The 18,497-nt window shown below is 46.0% G+C and overlaps 1 protein-coding gene across 1 annotated transcript in view; it reads right to left on the minus strand.

Moving 5' to 3' along the window:
- The window catches only part of LOC143297655 (transient receptor potential cation channel subfamily M member-like 2), a 42,718-nt gene extending 34,019 nt beyond the window's left edge, over positions 1-8,699 (minus strand). Inside the window, exons 1-6 of the mRNA XM_076610074.1 lie at positions 8,640-8,699; positions 8,491-8,595; positions 7,610-7,796; positions 6,114-6,283; positions 3,740-3,893; positions 2,369-2,657 (exon numbers count right to left, since the gene is read on the minus strand). Coding sequence (XP_076466189.1) covers positions 2,369-2,657; positions 3,740-3,893; positions 6,114-6,283; positions 7,610-7,796; positions 8,491-8,595; positions 8,640-8,699 — 965 coding nt within the window. The remainder of the gene's footprint in view (positions 1-2,368; positions 2,658-3,739; positions 3,894-6,113; positions 6,284-7,609; positions 7,797-8,490; positions 8,596-8,639) is intronic.
- Positions 8,700-18,497: the final 9,798 nt, after the last annotated feature.

The following is an 18,497-nucleotide window of genomic DNA, read 5'->3' on the forward strand; positions in this document are numbered from 1 at the left end:
GGGGAGAAGGGGGGGGGGGTATTGACAATAGCATCCAGAAATTATCATGCAGAGCGTGATTGTCTGTTGCTCCTAGCAGATAATTAATCAGCTTTGAAAACAGAACTGCGAAAAATCCTGAAATGACACTAAAGTGTACGTAAGCCTACGTCATGGGGCAAACAGCTAATCATTTATGCAGACGTATATTTACGTCATGGGGCGCTGAAGAGGTTTTAAAGAGTAAAGTTCCCATAGCCTCACACAGCCATTTGGGGCAGCAAACTGATATCCACTCTGTCTAGGGTTCGGCATAGGAAGGCGGTGCCCAAGCCTCTCCTTCAGGCGTTTTAACTCACTCAGTACGGTCAGTTTTCTCTTCTCCTCTACACAGACCCTTCGGATGTCCAGTGGGTGTTTGAATGACCTGACCTTTAGCTTCCGTCGTCAGAATTGTGGTATTCTTTGTCAACATTTACCTCTTCAGTATAAGAGCCTTCCGCTTGCAATATTTTGATGATGGTAACTTGGGTGAAACGCTGTTAACGTCGTCTCTTTCGCCGTTCGTATGGAAAGAGTTAACCTTCCTGAAAGTCAGGACGGGCCAACCCATTCCCACTTGGATAGTGTAGTAGAGTGCCTGTGTCAAAGACACAACACCATGCCGAAACCTGCACTCGGGCCCTGATCACGGGTGAACAATGGATCAAATGGAGTGATGGCCTAGAGGTAACGCGTCCGCCTATGAAGCGAAAGAATCTGAGCGCGCTGGTTCGTATCTCGACTCAGCCGCCGATATTTTTTCCCCCTCCACTAGACCTTGAACCAAAGCACTCGCTCACCAACCAACTCGCACGCGCGCTAGCACACAAACATTCACTCACCCACACACATACACACCGACATTCACGTCAAACACCTCACATGACTAAGAACAGATAGTCAGACAGTGGACTGATGGCCTAGAGGTAACGCGTCTGCTTTGGAAGCGAGAAAATCTGAGCGCACTGGTTCGAATCCCGGCTCAGCCGCCGATATTTTCTCCCCCTCCACTAGACCTTGAGTGGTGGTCTGGATGCTAGTCATTCGGATGAGACGATAAACCGAGGCCCCGTGTGCAGCATGCATTTAGCGCACGTAAAAGAACCCACGGCAACAAAAGGGTTGTTCTTGGCAAAATTATGTAGAAAAATCCACTTCGATAGGAAAAACAAATAAAACTACAGGCAGGAAAAAATACAAAAAAAAAAAAAAAAAAAAGGGTGGCGCTGTCGTGTAGCGACGCGCTCTCCCTGGGGAGAGCAGCCCGAATTTCACACAGAGAAACCTGATGTGATTAAAAGAAATACAAATACAAATACAAAACCCCAACGTCTCACCGATTCTGCTCCGGTAACCTGGTTGGCGGTGATTCGCACGACCAGATTCAAATCAAGTAAGGTGAAGTTGACTTTATTTTCACCAAAGAGAAATTCACATGTGGTCGTCGTGCTGCTCATGCGCGCGATTAAAAAAAAAAAAAAAAAAAAAAAAAAAAAATCAACAACACATTGACAATGCATTTCAAAGACGCGTACTGTTTGCTGAAAGGAGCGGGGCCTTTGCGTGTGTGACCGTCTTTACCCTTCAGCCATTGGTTTGTCCGTTTTGTTTTTTTCCGTAGGTGGGGGGCGGGGGAAGGGGGGGGGGCGGGTGGAGGGGAGGAGAGGAGAGAAGGGAAGAGAGAGAGAGAGGGAGGGAGAGACAGACAGAAAGAGAGAGAAGCAGCAGGATTTAGATTCTCTCACACCCCCGACAAAAACGGAGTATGGCTGCTCACATGGCGGGGGTGAAAACTTGTCTTGCGCGTAAAAATGCCCACTTGTGTACACACGGATGAACGTGAAAATTGCAGCAACGAAGAAGAAGAGAGAAGAAGAAAGAAAGAAAAAAGAAGAAGAAGAAGCAGAAAGTAAGAAAGAAAGAAAGAAGAATAAGAAGCAGAAAGTAAGAAAGAAGAAAAAACAGGAGAAGAAAGAAAGAAAGAAGAAGAAGAAATAGAAGAAAAAGGAAAGAAAGAAGAAGAAGCAGAAAGAAAGAAAGAAGAAAAAAAAGTAGAAGAAAGAAAGAAAGAAGAAGAAGCAGAAAGAAAGAAGCAGCAGAAGAAGAAGAAATAGAAGAAGAAAGAAAGAAGAATAAGAAGCAGAAAGAAAGAAAGAGAGAGAGAAAGAAAGAAGAATAAGAAGCAGAAAGAAGAATAAGAAGCAGAAGAAGAAAGAAAGAAAGAAAGAAAGAGAGAATAGAATGAAAGAAAAAAGAAGAAGAAGAAGAAAGAAAGAAAGAGAGAAAGAAAGAGAGAAAGATATAAAGAAGCAGAAGAAGAAGAAGAAGAAGAAGAAGATTCTCTCACCTCTTGAAATCGTCTGTCACCCCCTCCCCTATCACAGACAACGTCATGCTACCGCGAGTGGAGTGTTGGCCACGGGCCTCCTGTTCCTGACGCATTCCCTGCTGCCGCTGCCGCTGCCGCTGCCGGTGCTGGTCCAGGTGTTCTGTCAGCACGTCTGCCGCTCCCCCCGTGCCCGAAAGCACCATCACAGGGCGGTCCCTCATCAGACTGTGCGTCACCGCTTCCCTCACCGTATCCTCGTCCCCACCCACCACCAGGGTCAGGCTGAGATGTGCTTGGTTGTCGTCGTCTGCGCGGCGATGAAATCAATCCACAGCAACAGCAGCAGCAGCAGCAGCAGCAGAAAGGAAAGTTAAGTCGTCGGAACTCTTCTGCGTTTGATTTAGTTATTAAAAAAAAAAAAAGAAAAGAAAAAAAAAAAAAAAAAAGAAAAAGAAAAAGTGCACCACAACTTTCAAAAAGTTTCAAAGGTGCTTATTTTGGTGACTAATCTAGCCAGCACACACACACACACACACACACACACACACACACACACACACACACACACACGCTCACACAGTTTCACACACACACACACACACACACAGAGAGAATTGAATCGTTTTATGTGTAGGGAGATAAAGAGGCAGATGCTGACTGTTATTACTATGAAGGCCGATGCTGGAAGGAGGGAGGCAGGGAGGCAGTAAGAATGTTTGTGTGGGGCGGGGGAGGGGGGTGCTGGGGGGGAGGGGGTATGGGTTGGGCATTTCCGTGCGAGCGAGCGCGCGCATGTTTCGGGGGGGTCGAGGGGGGAGGGCAGTAGGGGGGGGGGGGCAACAACTACAAAAAAAAAACCCTCAAAAAACAAAAAAAAAAACAACAACAACAAAACACAAAAAATAAAACATACACACGTAAAACAACAACAATAACAACAACAGCAACAACAAACGAAACATGGCTTACGTGTGTTACTGGATTCGCGTTTCATCATACTGGTACATTTGAAAATGTTTTGATTCCTGGACGAATGAACATCACCTTCCCAGTTACAAGTCCACCCAAAACCCAGGAAAAAAGAAGATCCCCAAACAAAGATTGAAGATCGATGTCCCGAACTGTAATCTCAGTCTGATTCACACCGCTGCAACGCTTCTCATACGAACTTACTTTGCAGCAAGTCAAAAGATCAAAAGAAAATGGTCATGGAAAACACACACACACACGCGCACGCACGTACACACACACACACACACACACACACACACACACACACGCGCGCTCGCGCGCACTGAGAGAGAGAGAGAGAGAGAGAGGGAGGGAGGTAGCAGAAGTATTAGGCATTGCAGACTGCTTAAAATGAACCACAACTAAAGGTGCCATCACCTCCGAGGAAGTCGAAGCGTCTGAACTTGTCCGCGTTTTCCGGGTTTCTGTCCTCCGCCAGGAGAAAGTGGGTATGGTGGTGGTTCAGTGGTAGACGACCGTCCTGATGGTTGGGGCCGCCTTTGTCTTTGTTGTAGTGACAAAGTTTTTTGTTCTGCCAGGGACACATGCACGCACGCATGCACGCACGCACACACGCACACAACCGCGCGCGTGCGCACGCACGCACACACACACACACACACACACACACACACACACACAGTCCATATTCAATATTCACATTCTCAGACATGTTATCAAGAATAAATGACAAGATAATTGCTTTGTTTCTGTTGGCAAATAGAGCAAATTCAAAATTACTCTTGAATGGTGAAATTACTGTTACAGGTAGAAGAAAACCTCATTGACTAGAAGGATTTACTGTTTACATTCACAAGAGACAAAAAACAAACAAACAAAAACCCAAAACAAAAAACAAAAAAGAATCAGTCATGCCAATTCAAGATTTTTTTTTAAATCTTTGAGGGAAATTGGCTATGTTTATGATACTTAATAATAAGAAAACTGATATAATTTCTTACTCAGCTTTTCAAAAAAAAAAAAAAAATTTAATGAATAAAACGGGGAAGATTTAATGAATAAAAATCCACACACACAAAAAAACGTTTTAAAAGAGGAACAGAGCCAAATGAGCTAAATGCAATACAATCTTGTGAGCATACAATCTTTTGAGCATGTTTCTGAAGACACTCCCAGCTACAGTCAGAAACGGCATTGCCTTGATGATAACGATGTCTTTTTTGTTTTTCTTTTTTTTGTTCTTTTTAAGTGTCCACTTGCATTTGTAATCTTGTGAGCTAACCCTGTGAAGGGATGGATGGAAGTGGGAGTGGGATGGTATTGGCATTCGTATTTGTATTACTTTTTTTTGGTCACAACAGATTTCTCTGTGTGAAATACGGGCTGCTCTCCCCAGGGAGAGCGCGTGGCTACACTACAGTGCTACGTTTTTTTCTTCTTTTCTTTTATTGTTGTGTTTTTTCCTGCCTGTAACTTTTTTTTGTTTTCCTATCGAAGTGGATTTTTCCACATAATTTTACCAGGGACAACCCTTTTGTTGCCGTGGGTTCTTTTACGTGCGCTAAGTGCACGCTGCACACGGCACCTTGGTCTATCGTGTCATCCGAATGACTAGCGTCCAGACCACCACTCGAGGTCTAGTGGAGGGGAAGAAAATACTGGCGACTGCCGTTGTGATTCGATTCAGTGTGCTCATCAGATTCTATTGCTTCCTGGGTGAACTCGTTACCTCTAGGCCAACTCTCCACCCCTTACCACCCTCCCCCGTCGTGGATTCGGTGCGGTGGGCAAGGCAGGGCAAGGTGTACACTTAACTGGTGCAGATAATGGGACAGCAAAGAAAAAAAACAACAACAAAACCGAGGGGTGGGGAGGAAGGGGAAGGGGGCAGGGCATGGCGAGGCAAGGCAATGCACACACACACACACACACACACACACACACACACGACACAACACAACACAACACACACACTAACACTAACACTGACACACACACCACAAACACACACCACACACACACCACACACACACACACACACACACATAAACACAACACACACACACACACACACATACACACACACGACACACATAAACACAACACACACACACACACACACACACACACACACACACACGACACACATAAAACACAACACACACACACACACACACACACATAAAACACAACACACACACACACACACACTCACACACACGACACACATAAAACACAACACACACACACACACATAAAACACAACACACACACACACACACACACACATAAAACGCAACACACACACACGTACACACACACACACGCACACGACACACATAAAACACAACACACACACACACACACACACACACACACACACACATAAAACACAACACACACACACACACACACACACACATAAAACACAACACACACACATAAAACACAACACACACACACACACACACACACACACACGACACACATAAAACACAACACACACACACACACACACACACACACACATACACACACACACACACACACACACACACACATAAAACACAACACAACACAACACACACACACACACACACACATAAAACACAACACACACACACACACACACACACACACACAACACATAACACACACACACACACACACACACACACACACACATAAAACACAACACACACACACACACACACACACACACACACACACACAACACACACACACACACACACACACACACACACACACACACACACCCCGACGTACGAACCTGACAATCACGAAACACTGTGGCGCTGGCCACGCGCTGTGAAGACACCACCCCGAGCGCCACAGCCTTCTCACGTGCCTGGGGGAGGCCCGTCCTCTGCAGCTCCTCCATCGCTTCGCCCACCAGGTCCGTCAGCCGACTGGACACACCGTCCGTCACCACCCAGGTACCTGCCATCATCGTCATCATCGTCATCGTCGTCGTTGTCTTCAGCATCATTATCATCATCGTCACCGTCGTAGTCGTCGTCATCGTCATCATCTTCAGCATGTTGTCATAATCGCCGTCATCATCATTATCGCCGTCATCGTCATCGTCGTCGTCGTTGTCGTCGTCGTCATCTCATCATCATCATCTTTGTCGTCGTCGTCGTCGTCGTCATCATCATCATCATAGTCGTCGTCGTCGTTGTGTGTGTGTGTGTGTGTGTGTGTGTGTGTGTGTGTGTGTGTGTGTGTGTGTGTGTGTGTGCCAACATTTTAAATTGATTAATGTGGAGTGATGGCTTTGAGATAACGAGTTCGCATAGGGAATCTGAGCGCATTGGCACCGGCAGTCGCCAGTATTTTCTTCCCCTCCACTAGACCTTGAGTCTGGGCGCTAGTCATTCGGATGAGACGATAAACCGAGGTCCCGTGTGCTCATGCGTTTAGCGCACGTAAAAGAACCCACGGCGACAAGAGGGTTGTCCCTGGCAAAATTCTGTACAAAAATCCACTTTGATAGAAAAACAAATAAAATTGCAGGCAGAAAAAAACTGAAAAAAGTGTGGCGCTGTCAGTGTAGCGACGCGCTCTCCTTAGGTAGAGCAGCCCGAATTTCACGCAGAGAAATCTGTTGTGGCGAAAAAAAAAAGAAATACAAATAATGTAGAAGCTGGAACAAGAGAAATTCAAGGTCCGCTGTTGTCAGTGACAGTAAAACATCGTTGCAAGGGCCAACCGTGTGAAACTCATTCATTCATTCATTCATTCATCTAGGCCCAACACTCGGCTTATATCACAGATTGACATAAGTTTACATTTGGGCCAACAGCAAAGTGAGAGCTGTATTATCAATGGTTTCTCCAGTCAATGGGAAACCATTTACAGCTTAGTCTTTTGTGAAGGACTATGACTCTCAAACTAGGAGGCCCTTAGTGCTGCAGCCTTGTGGGCTAGTTGGCCTTTGGGAACCATCCCAACGCCGACTGTCCTAAAATCCTCTTGGCCGAGAGAGTGGGGGTGTATACTTGGGCAAGACACCCTCCACTATAATCAAATTCTAGCAAAAATAGTCGAACAGCAGTTGCCTCCTCTGTTGTTCTGATGGTCATAGTCGGACACGACTATCATATATATATATATATATATATATATATATATATATATATATATATATATATACATTCATTCAATTCAAACACACGTTCAAACAACCACAACCGCAACCACAACCATAAAACACAACCCGTACAACCACAAACACTAACACGAAACACCCCAACACTGACTTACTGATAAACAACTGTCGGGCAGTGCTGAACAGACCACACTTGAACAGGTCCCCCAGTCGAGTGTCGACGCGTTCGCTCAAGCCTCCAATGACTGATATCAGTAGTGAAGGTTGGGTCGGCAAATCCCAAGCCTCGCATACCTCCTTCCAGCATTCCTTCGAGTCCTTGCTGGCATCTATTCTGGCGAACTGCAACGAGAAGACTCAGGCCATTGTTCGCTGGTTGACTCAGTTAATCAATTGATTTATCAGGTTCGTCTAGCTTGGTGCTTGTGTGTGTGTGTGTGTGTGTGTGTGTGTGTGTGTGTGTGTGTGTGTGTGTGTGTGTGTGTGTGTGTGTGTGTGTGTGTTTAAATTTAAGTTGCTCATTCATTCATTTATTGTATTTATTCATTTATGTCTTTATCAATTTATTCATTTATCTATCTTTCAATATTATCATCATTCTTATTCGTGATATATTAGAATTTTACCGTACATATATTTTCTTTCGTATTTTCTTATTTTATCAATTGATTAAGTAATTAGTTCATAGACTATCTATTTATCTATTTGCTTGTTTATTCATTTATCAATGTTATCCTCATCATCATTCTCCTCTTCCTCCTCCTGCTGCTCCTCGGCCTCCTCCTCCTCCTCCTTCTTCTCCTCCTCCTCCTCTCCGTCATCATCATCACCATCCTCCTCCTCCTCCTCGTCGTCCTCCTCCTCCACATGATCATCACCATCCTCCTCCTCCTCCTCATCCCCATCCTCTTCTTCCTCCTCCTCCTCTTCCTCCTCCTTATCATCATCATCGTCATCACCCTCCTCCTCATCATCATCATCCCTATCCTCTTCTTTCTCCTCATCACCCTCATCACCCTCATCCTCAGGACAATACCATCGTGGTCCTCTCCACGCCGCAGGGACTGCTTGAATGGAAGCTGATCCTGCCCCAGGACTCCATGGTCACGGCTGCTGCCCCCCGATCCTCCGCCCACACCGTCTGCACACAGCAGTCTCACGTTCACACGACTGGTCCGTGTGTACGTTTCCGTTGTTCCACACCTGCTGAGCAGATGCCTGAACGGCAGCCATCAGTGACGCCATCGCGCTTAGTCATGCCTTCAGCGTCGTGCATGCATATTTTTTTTATTTGTGTGTACCTGTCTGCGAGGATTTCTTTAGAGTTTTGCCGGGAGGACAACACTTTCGTTGCCAATGCGTTTTATTCTATTTTTTCTATCTGTCTGTTTATTCTTGTGTGCTAAGTGCATGCTGTACATGGGACCTTGGTTCATCCGAGTGACGAGACGCTCAGCTTGATTCCCCCTGTCAAACTTCAGAGAAAGGGCAAGGCCTGGATTCGAACTCAGACCCTTTACTGGCAGGGGACACTTTACTGGCAGATCAGCGTCTTAACCATTCTGCTAACTTCCTCTCTTCGTCTGTAACAAAGTGGAATAGCGGCCTAGTGGTAATGCATCTGTCCAGGAAGCGAGAGAATCTGAGTGCACGGGGATTGAGTCTTCACGCAATTATTAATTTTTCTCCCTCTGCACTACAGCTTGAGTGGAGATCTTGGGGGCATATTCAAGAGAACATCGTGCCTGAGGATAAATGTGTACCTGCAGGTAATCTGCCTGAGGCAAGGCAAACTGTCCAAGAGTAAGCAATATCCAGTATTCATGAACCCAAGAGTTTACCTGCGTGTCTACAAACACAAAGGCACTTTACCCTTACTGCCTGCCAAGGGTGACTGCCCACAAAGCAGAGGTAAATATGGCGGATCCTTTTGCAGCATTTTTCTTTCTGTTTTTTTTTATTTTTTTTTTTTAAGGGAAAACAGGCGTGCTTTACGGATAGCACGTGTTTTCAACACTGTTCCAGCTGTGGTGCGATGAGAAGTGAAACTGAGAGCATGCGCACAGGGGAGGGGGGAATCGTGGGGATTAAAAAAAAAAGACGATGGGTTAGCTGTCTGAGGGAACTGCGTGTGTCTTGAATAGATAACTAATCCTTCAAGGTAAACTGTACCCGCGGGTCCCAACCATGTCAAAGATAACTTGCCTGAAGGCAAAAGTTTGTCTTGAATACGGCCTCTCGGATGATGGTCATTTGGATCAGACAACAGTCCAAGGCCCTGTGTGTAGCATGAAACCAGTAGCTAAACCCCACGTCAACAGAAGGGACCTTCTTGGCAAAACTGTGTAACAAAATCCGCTTTGTTATGAATGTAAATTTAATAATAGATATTATTTGCAGGAAATGAAACAACAACAACAACCACAAAACCCCGGAGAAAACAAACGGGTGACACTGCACCGTAGAGACACGCTTTCCCAGTGGAGAGCAGCCATAAGTTCACACAGAGAATTCTGTTGCAACAAAGAAGATATACAATACAATACAATACAATACAATACAATACAATACAATATTTCACTAACTAAAAACCTATCAACAGACTCAACAACAATACAGGTTCTGTTCTGTTGTATGGTTTTGAAAAAACAACAGCAACAACAAGAGAGGCAAGGGCTTCAAGACTCACTTGTGATACACTAAAGAAAAAAAATCTAACCATTAAAATGTGTTCTGTATTTGTTATTATAAAGCTTCAGGTTAAAAAAAAAAAAGAAAAAAAAGTCCTAACCAGATTCGCACCCCGCGTGTTCGGGTGAGAAGAAACTGTCTTACCCATTACACTATCGTGGCTCCTTAACTGACGTTCTAAAATTTAATATTTTAATATACTTTTTTAAAGGGCGATAAATCAATTGCGGTATTTGCAGTGAGAACGCTATTTAAATCATATATTCTGGTGTATTTTGGGCATTCAAAAAATCTTTAAGGGCAATAAAAAGTTCTTTTTAAGTCCGCGGTAAAGGAGACGTGGCTATCGCCACAATCACACTGCAACATTTAGCCGTTTTCTCTAGATCTAGATAGATGTACAAGTTTAGTTACACCCGCTGCGGATGTAGTACGGCACGGTCGATTCAATTTCTCATTTATGTTCATTCTAGTTTTATAGTTTTAAAGTTGATATGAAAATTTAGTATTTTGTTAAACTAATAACATGTAGAGCTAAGTAAAGTACTTCTAAACGTCGTAAGAAGTGAAAAGGACTTCATTTTGAGAAAAGTCAAGACTGGAAATTTTTTCGTTTCATCGTGATTAATTCAAGGGTATTAACTCGCATGGTTTACAATTTTTAACTGTGAATTCCGACTGATTCTGTGGATATTTTTATGGCAGTTTGGGGCATAATCCAGTAAGTGATGAGGCGTTCACAGATCTTTTTCTGAATAAATATTTAACGGTCTCCTTCTCCAACTTTCCATCACATGTTATCGTGTATTGTCCATTGAATATAGGATTGAACGGGCAGGTCAACAGCTTGAAATAAAATGGCGTTGTTCGCGTTCGCGAAGAATATGAGCACGCGCTTTGAATATGTATAAATATGTGTACGCAATTGATTTTTGCCCATGACCTTCAGGGTTCAGTCAATAGATCTGTAAAGTCCACTCGTCGTATTGATTTTAATATTTTCCGAAAAAAGACCACTTGGGCAAATGAACATAGTGAAAGCCCTGTACACTGAGAGTGAAACACACAAACTTTTTTTTATGTATTGAGTATAATTTCAAAATGTAATGTTTAAGATGAGAAAGATCAGTTTAAAGCAAATTAAGTCCCCTAGCATTAATTACCGAGTAATTTCCCTTTTTTACTATCTGCACCAAAACGTTTGCAAAATAAACAAAACTTCCATGCTTAGAAAAAGAAGTTCCTGTTTGAACAAAAAATGATAACAATGACTGCTCTTGTTGTGTCAGAATATCAGATCAAAGTGCCAAGTTTAGAGAATACAAAAAATATAAATATAACAGTAAATGCAGTTTGCATATAATTTGTCTTCTTTTTAAAAAAAAATTTTGTGCCCATCCCAGAGGTGCAATATTGTTTTAAACAAGATGACTGGAAAGAACTGAATTTTTCCTATTTTTATGCCTAATTTGGTGTCAACTGACAAAGTAAATAATTTGCAGAGAAAATGTCAATGTTAAAGTTTACCACGGACACACACACAGAGACAACTGAACACCAGGTTAAAACATAGGCTCACTTGGTTTACACAAGTGAGTCAATAAAACGGTCGGCGCGCATGCGTGCGCGTGTTGTGTGTGTGTGTGTGTGTGTGAGTGTGTTTAGTGTATGTGTAAAGGGACCCAAATTTTTCCCTGACAAAAAAATCAGTATCTGCGCAAGAATGTGCCTCCGAGCCCTGCGGCCATCGGTACACGGGAGACAACCTCTCACTTCACTGAGTCCAGTGATTTCTGCACAAGGTTGCCTTTCCTTGGAACGTGATGCGCTGATGACAATTTCTGTGTTTCAGTGGCTTTTATGTTGTGCCGTGCAGTGCGGTGCGGTGCGGTGCTGTGTTGTGCTGTGCTGTGATGTGATGTGATGTGCGGTGCGGTGCGGTGCTGTGCTGTGGGGTGCTGTGCGGTGATGTGCAGTGCGGTGCTGTGCTGTGCTGTGCTGTGCGGTGCTGTGCTGTGCTGTGCGGTGCTGTGCTGTGCGGTGCGGTGCTGTGCTGTGCTGTGCTGGGCTGTGCGGTGCGGTGCGGTGCGGTGCTGTGCTGTGCGGTGATGTGCAGTGCGGTGCGGTGCTGTGCGGTGCGGTGATGTGCGGTGCGGTGCGGTGCTGTGCTGTGCTGTGTTGTGCTGTGCTGCGATGTGCGGTGCTGTGTTGTGCTGTGCTGTGCTGTGCTGTGGGGTGCTGTGCTGTGCTGTGCTGTGCTGCGTTCTGGTGTGCGGTGCTGTGTTGTGCTGTGCTGTGCTGTGCTGTGTTGTGCGGTGCTGTGCTGTGCTGTGTTCTGGTGTGCGGTGCTGTGTTGTGCTGTGCTGTGCTGTGTTGTGCGGTGCGGTGCGGTGCGGTGCTGTGCTGTGCTGTGCTGTGCTGTGCTGTGCTGTGATGTGCTGTGCTGTGCTGTGATGTGCGGTGCGGTGCGGTGCGGTGCGGTGCGGTGCGGTGCTGTGCTGTGCTGTGCTGTGCTGTGCTGTGATGTGCTGTGCTGTGCTGTGCTGTGATGTGATGTGCTGTGCGGTGCGGTGCGGTGCTGTGCTGTGCTGTGCTGTGCTGTGCTGTGATGTGATGTGCTGTGCTGTGCTGTGCTGTGCTGTGATGTGCTGTGCGGTGCGGTGCTGTGCTGTGATGTGATGTGATGTGCGGTGCGGTGCGGTGCGGTGCGGTGCGGTGCTGGTCTGTGATGTGATGTGTGGTGCTGTGCGGTGCAGTGCGGTGCTGTGATGTGCGGTGCGGTGCGGTGCGGTGTGGTGCGGTGCTGGTCTGTGATGTGATGTGTGGTGCTGTGCGGTGCAGTGCGGTGCTGTGATGTGCTGTGATGTGCGGTGCGGTGCGGTGCGGTGCGGTGCTGTGCTGTGCTGTGATGTGATGTGCTGTGCGGTGCAGTGCGGTGCTGTGATGTGCTGTGATGTGCGGTGCGGTGCGGTGCGGTGCTGGTCTGTGATGTGATGTGTGGTGCTGTGTGGTGCTGTGCGGTGCTGGTCTGTGATGTGATGTGCTGTGATGTGTGGTGCGGTGTGGTGCGGTGCTGGTCTGTGATGTGATGTGTGGTGCTGTGCGGTGCTGTGCGGTGCTGGTCTGTGATGTGATGTGCTGTGATGTGTGGTGCGGTGTGGTGCGGTGCGGTGCTGTGCGGTGCTGGTCTGTGATGTGATGTGCTGTGATGTGTGGTGCGGTGTGGTGCGGTGCGGTGCTGTGCTGTGCTGGTCTGTGATGTGATGTGTGGTGCGGTGTGGTGCGGTGCGGTGCTGTGATGTGATGTACGGTGCTGTGCTGTGTTGTGCTGCGTTGTGCTGTGCTGTGCTGCACTGTGTTGTGCTGTGCTGCGTTGTACTGTGCTGTACTGTGTTGCGTTGTGTTATACTGTGCTGCGTTATGCTGTGCTGTGCTGTGTTGTGCTCTGCTGTGCTGTGTTGTGCTGTGCTGTGTTGCGTTGTGCTATACTGTGCTGCGTTATGCTGTGCTGTGCTGTGCTGAGTTGTGCTGTGTTGCGTTTTGCTGTGCTGTGCTGTGCTGTGTTGTGCTGCGTTGTGCTGTGCCGTGCTGTACCGTGCCGTGCCGTGCTGTGCTGTGCTACGTTGTGCTGTGCTGTGTTGTATTGTCCCGTGCTGTGTTGTGCTGTGCTGCACTGTGCTGTGCTGCGTTGTGCTGTGCTGTGCTGCGGTGTGCTGTGCCATGCTGCACTGTGCTGTGCTGCGCTGTGCTGTGCTGTGGCGTTGTGCTGTGCTGTGCTGCGTTGTGCTTTGCCTTTTGGTATCTAATGAATGCAAGGGCACGTCAATGAAACGTTTGATCGCAAATGTGTTCAATTTTCCTATATATTTATTGTCATAAAGTCCCTGTATTTCTGTACCATAGTTCAGCATGGACTCGACTGGGGGCACTGACACGTTTCCAGAATATAAACGAATCGATGGAATCTAGCTGATGAAAGTATCTCAGAATTTCGATAAACCCCTTTATTTCTCTTCTTGCCTGTTTCTGCTGTTGTGTTTCTCATACTAAGCTTAGTCGTAGAAAGCATACCATCATTTAAGGTACATTATACGGTTACTTTTACTTCTTCATCACCATAGATGTAATATTTTTCAAGTCTAGACAAGCGGTCGCCTTTGCTCAATTACAGTTACGTTGCTACATTACAATGCTAACTTTTTAGAAAAAAAATCTGCTTCTTATTTCAGGACATTCACCTGGACCTGAAATCCTATGGCCTCTGGCCGTGGTGGACAAGAGTGTTGCATCGCCAGCAAATAAAACCAGAAAGATTTCAACAGCCCCTGGGATCGCTTGATTTCCGTGTCTATCCTTCTTTGCTATCTCCACTGCCAGTTCATTTATCAACAGAAAGAAGAAGAAATAGAAGAAGTAGAAGAAGAAAAGAAACGAAAACATTCATGGTCTCAATAAACAGCTTTGCTTCACTCATCCTTGGCAAGCAAATGCATCTGAATACACACACTTGTCACACACACACACACACACACACACACACACACACACACACACACACACACACACACACACACACACACACACACACACACACACACACACACACACACACATTAAGAATGAATCATACACACCACGAAGAGCCAAAAATGGGCAGCATCTTCCCCGCTTTTAGGACCCCCCCCCCCCCCAACCCCCAAACCCCCTCTTCCCTCCCACAAGTTATTTCTGTTCACAGAGTATTAGGTCTTGCGAAAGTCGACAAAGGCATCATACAACTTTGTATATTTCAATGCACATGTTTGAACTAACAGATACCGATAATGTGAACATATCAATCAATGTGATCTGTCAGCCTAACATGGTACATAGTGCTGTAACTCGATCGAAAACCAGCTAGCTCTTCAGAAGTCTTTTCTTCCCGTTGACTTGCACAGACAGGCAGACAATCAGACAGACAATCAGACAATCAGGCAGACAGGCAGACAGACAGGCAGATAATCAGACAGACAATCAGGCAGACAATCAGACAGACAGGCAATCAGGCAGACAATCAGACAGACAATCAGACAGACAGGCAGACAATCAGACAGACAGGCAGACAATCAGACAGACAGGCAGACAATCAGACAGACAGACAGGCAGACAATCAGGCAGACAATCAGACAGTCAGACAGACAATCAGACAGACAGGCAGACAATCAGGCAGACAATCAGACAGTCAGACAGACAATCAGGCAGACAATCAGACAGTCAGGCAGACAATCAGACAGACAGGCAGACAGTCAGACAATCAGACAATCAGGCAGACAATCAGACAGTCAGACAGACAATCAGGCAGTCAGGCAGACAATCAGACAGTCAGGCAGACAATCAGGCAGACAGTCAGACAGACAATCAGGCAGACAATCAGACAGACAATCAGGCAGACAATCAGACAGACAATCAGACAGACAGGCAGACAATCAGACAGACAGGCAGACAATCAGACAGACAGGCAGACAGGCAATCAGGCAGGCAATCAGGCAGACAATCAGACAGACAATCAGGCAGACAGGCAGACAATCAGGCAGACAATCAGACAGACAGACAGGCAGATAATCAGACAATCAGACACTGGCAGACAGACAGACAATCAGGCAGACAATCAGACAGACAGACAGACAATCAGACAGACAGACAATCAGGCAGACAATCAGACAGACAGACAGACAGACAATCAGACAGACAGAAGAGACAACCACTCACCCTTCCTTCACGAACTGTTGTCAGGAAGTGTAGACAGGAAACACCCTATAAAGCTATCGAAGAGTTGTCGGCTGAACAACAAAACGGGATAAACAACAACAGCAGCAGCAGCAACAACAACAACAACAAATCCAACAGCGATAAAAACAACAGGAACCAGGAAGTACAATACAGCTGGGACAGCTAGCATCTGATCAACGCTACACTCCGCAAAGTGCCCGGGGTGGCACGATTCTTCTTTATATACATGTGTACATGTTACAAAACGCTTTGAGCTGATACGTAAGAAACGTGCGGTCATCATCAAGCCTTTTTTTTCCGCCCACCCTTTTTTTTTTCTTTTTTTTTTAATGTTTGTGGGTGGAGATGGGGTGGTGGGGCAGGAGAGGGGAGCGAAGGGGCGCGGGGGGGAGGGGGGCGGGGGGAGTCTGGCTACATTTAATGACAGGGGCTGACTTACGTGTTTAACCGATACGTAATTCAAAAGCGGTCATCAAACCTTTTTTTTTTTTTTTTCTCCCTTTGTTGTTGTTGTTGCTGCTGCTGCTCGTTATCTATCCATCTATCTTTCTTCCTACTATCTATTTATCTATCTTTCTTCCTACTATCTATTTATCTATCTATCTTCCTACTATCTATTTATCCATCTATCTTTCTTCCTACTATCTATTTATCTATCCATCTTTCTTCCTACTATCTATTTATCCATCTATCTTTCTTCCTACTATCTATTTATCTATCCATCTTTCTTCCTACTATCTATTTATCCATCTATCTTTCTTCCTACTATCTATTTATCTATCTATCTTTTTTTTTAAGTCCAAAAATATTTACGAAGTTCTCAGACCTTCCATTCAAAATCTTTATATCAATAATCATCAGAGATCTACCCCTCCTCCCTCTCTCCCTCCCTCCCCTCTCTCTCTCTCCCTGTTTCTCTGTCTCTCTCTCTCTCCCTCCCCTCTCTCTCTCTCCCTGTTTCTCTGTCTCTCTCTCTCTCCCTCCTCCCTCTCTCCCTCCCTCCTCTCTCTCTCTCTCTCCCTGTTTCTCTGTCTCTCTCTCTCTCTCTCCCTCCTCCCTCTCTCCCTCCCTCCCCTCTCTCCCTGTTTCTCTGTCTCTCCCTCTCTCCCTCCCTCCTCCCTCTCTCCCTCCCTCCTCTCTCTCTCTCTCCCTGTTTCTCTGTCTCTCCCTCTCTCTCCCTCCCTCCTCTCTCTCTCTCTCCCTGTTTCTCTGTCTCTCCCTCTCTCCCTCCCTCCTCTCTCTCTCTCTCCCTGTTTCTCTGTCTCTCCCTCTCTCCCTCCCTCCTCTCTCTCTCTCTCCCTGTTTCTCTGTCTCTCCCTCTCTCCCTCCCTCCCCTCTCTCTCCTTGTTTCTCTGTCTCTCCCTCTCTCCCTCCTCTCCCTCTCTCCCTCCCTCCTCTCTCTCTCTCTCCCTGTTTCTCTGTCTCTGTCTCTCTCTCTCCCTCCCTCTCCCCTCTCTCTGTGTATTTCTATCTCTCTGTATCCCCCTCCCTCTCTCTTTTCCTCCCTCCCTCTCTGTCTCTCTCTCTCCCTCCCTCTCCCCCTCTCTCTGTGTATTTCTATCTCTCTGTATCCCCCTCCCTCTCTCTTTTCCTCCTTCCCTCTCTGTCTCTGTCTCCCTCTGTCTCTCTCTCTCTCTCCCTCCCTCTCCCCTCTCTCTGTGTATTTCTATCTCTCTGTATCCCCCTCCCTCTCTCTTTTCCTCCCTCCCTCTCTGTCTCTGTCTCCCTCTGTCTCTCTCTCTCTTTCTCCCACCTCTCTTTCTCTTTCTGTCAATTTTCGCGACTTCAGCATCTGACGTGGCCTACGATGCTTAATTAATTAAGACCTTTTTCACGTGACCATTGAGAGATGAAAGAAGACGAGAACAATGGCATGTGCCATCACCAAAAACGACACGACTGGTAGACTTACTGACACGTAAGTGACAGTTAGGAGAACAGGACCCGACACCATTGAGCTTCATTCATAATTTGTATTTGTATTTCTTTTTATCACAACAGATTTCTCTGTGTGAAATTCGGGCTGCTCTCCCCAGGGAGAGCGCGTCGCCATACTACAGCGCCACCCATTTTTTTGTATTTTTTCCTGTGTGCAGTTTTTTTGTGTTTTTTTTCCTATTGAAGTGGATTTTTCTACAGAATTTTGCCAGGAACAACCCTTTTGTTGCCGTGGGTTCTTTTACGTGCGCTAAGTGCATGCTGCACACGGGACCTCGGTTTATCGTCTCATCCGAATGACTAGCGTCCAGACCACCACTCAAGGTCTAGTGGAGGGGGAGAAAATTTCGGGGGCTGTGCCATGAATCGAACCAGCTCGCACAGATTCTCTCGCTTCCTAGGCGGACGCGTTACCTCTGGGCCATCACTCCACTTAAATATAGGTCACACGTGACTATTCCACTGGTGGTGTAAGAGAAACGTTGTTTTGTTGTTGGTTTTTTGTTTGTTTGTTTGTTTGTTTGTTTTTTTAACGTAGAAAAAAAAAACCCAAAGGGAAGCGCCTGAAAGGAAATAGACACGTGATGTAAGTCCATTACGTATGTGGCTTGTTATGTATTTATTTATTCATATATTTATCTTTTT

This window comes from Babylonia areolata, chromosome 23 (genome assembly GCF_041734735.1).
Source record: "Babylonia areolata isolate BAREFJ2019XMU chromosome 23, ASM4173473v1, whole genome shotgun sequence".
Classification (NCBI taxonomy): Eukaryota; Metazoa; Mollusca; class Gastropoda; order Neogastropoda; family Buccinidae; genus Babylonia; species Babylonia areolata.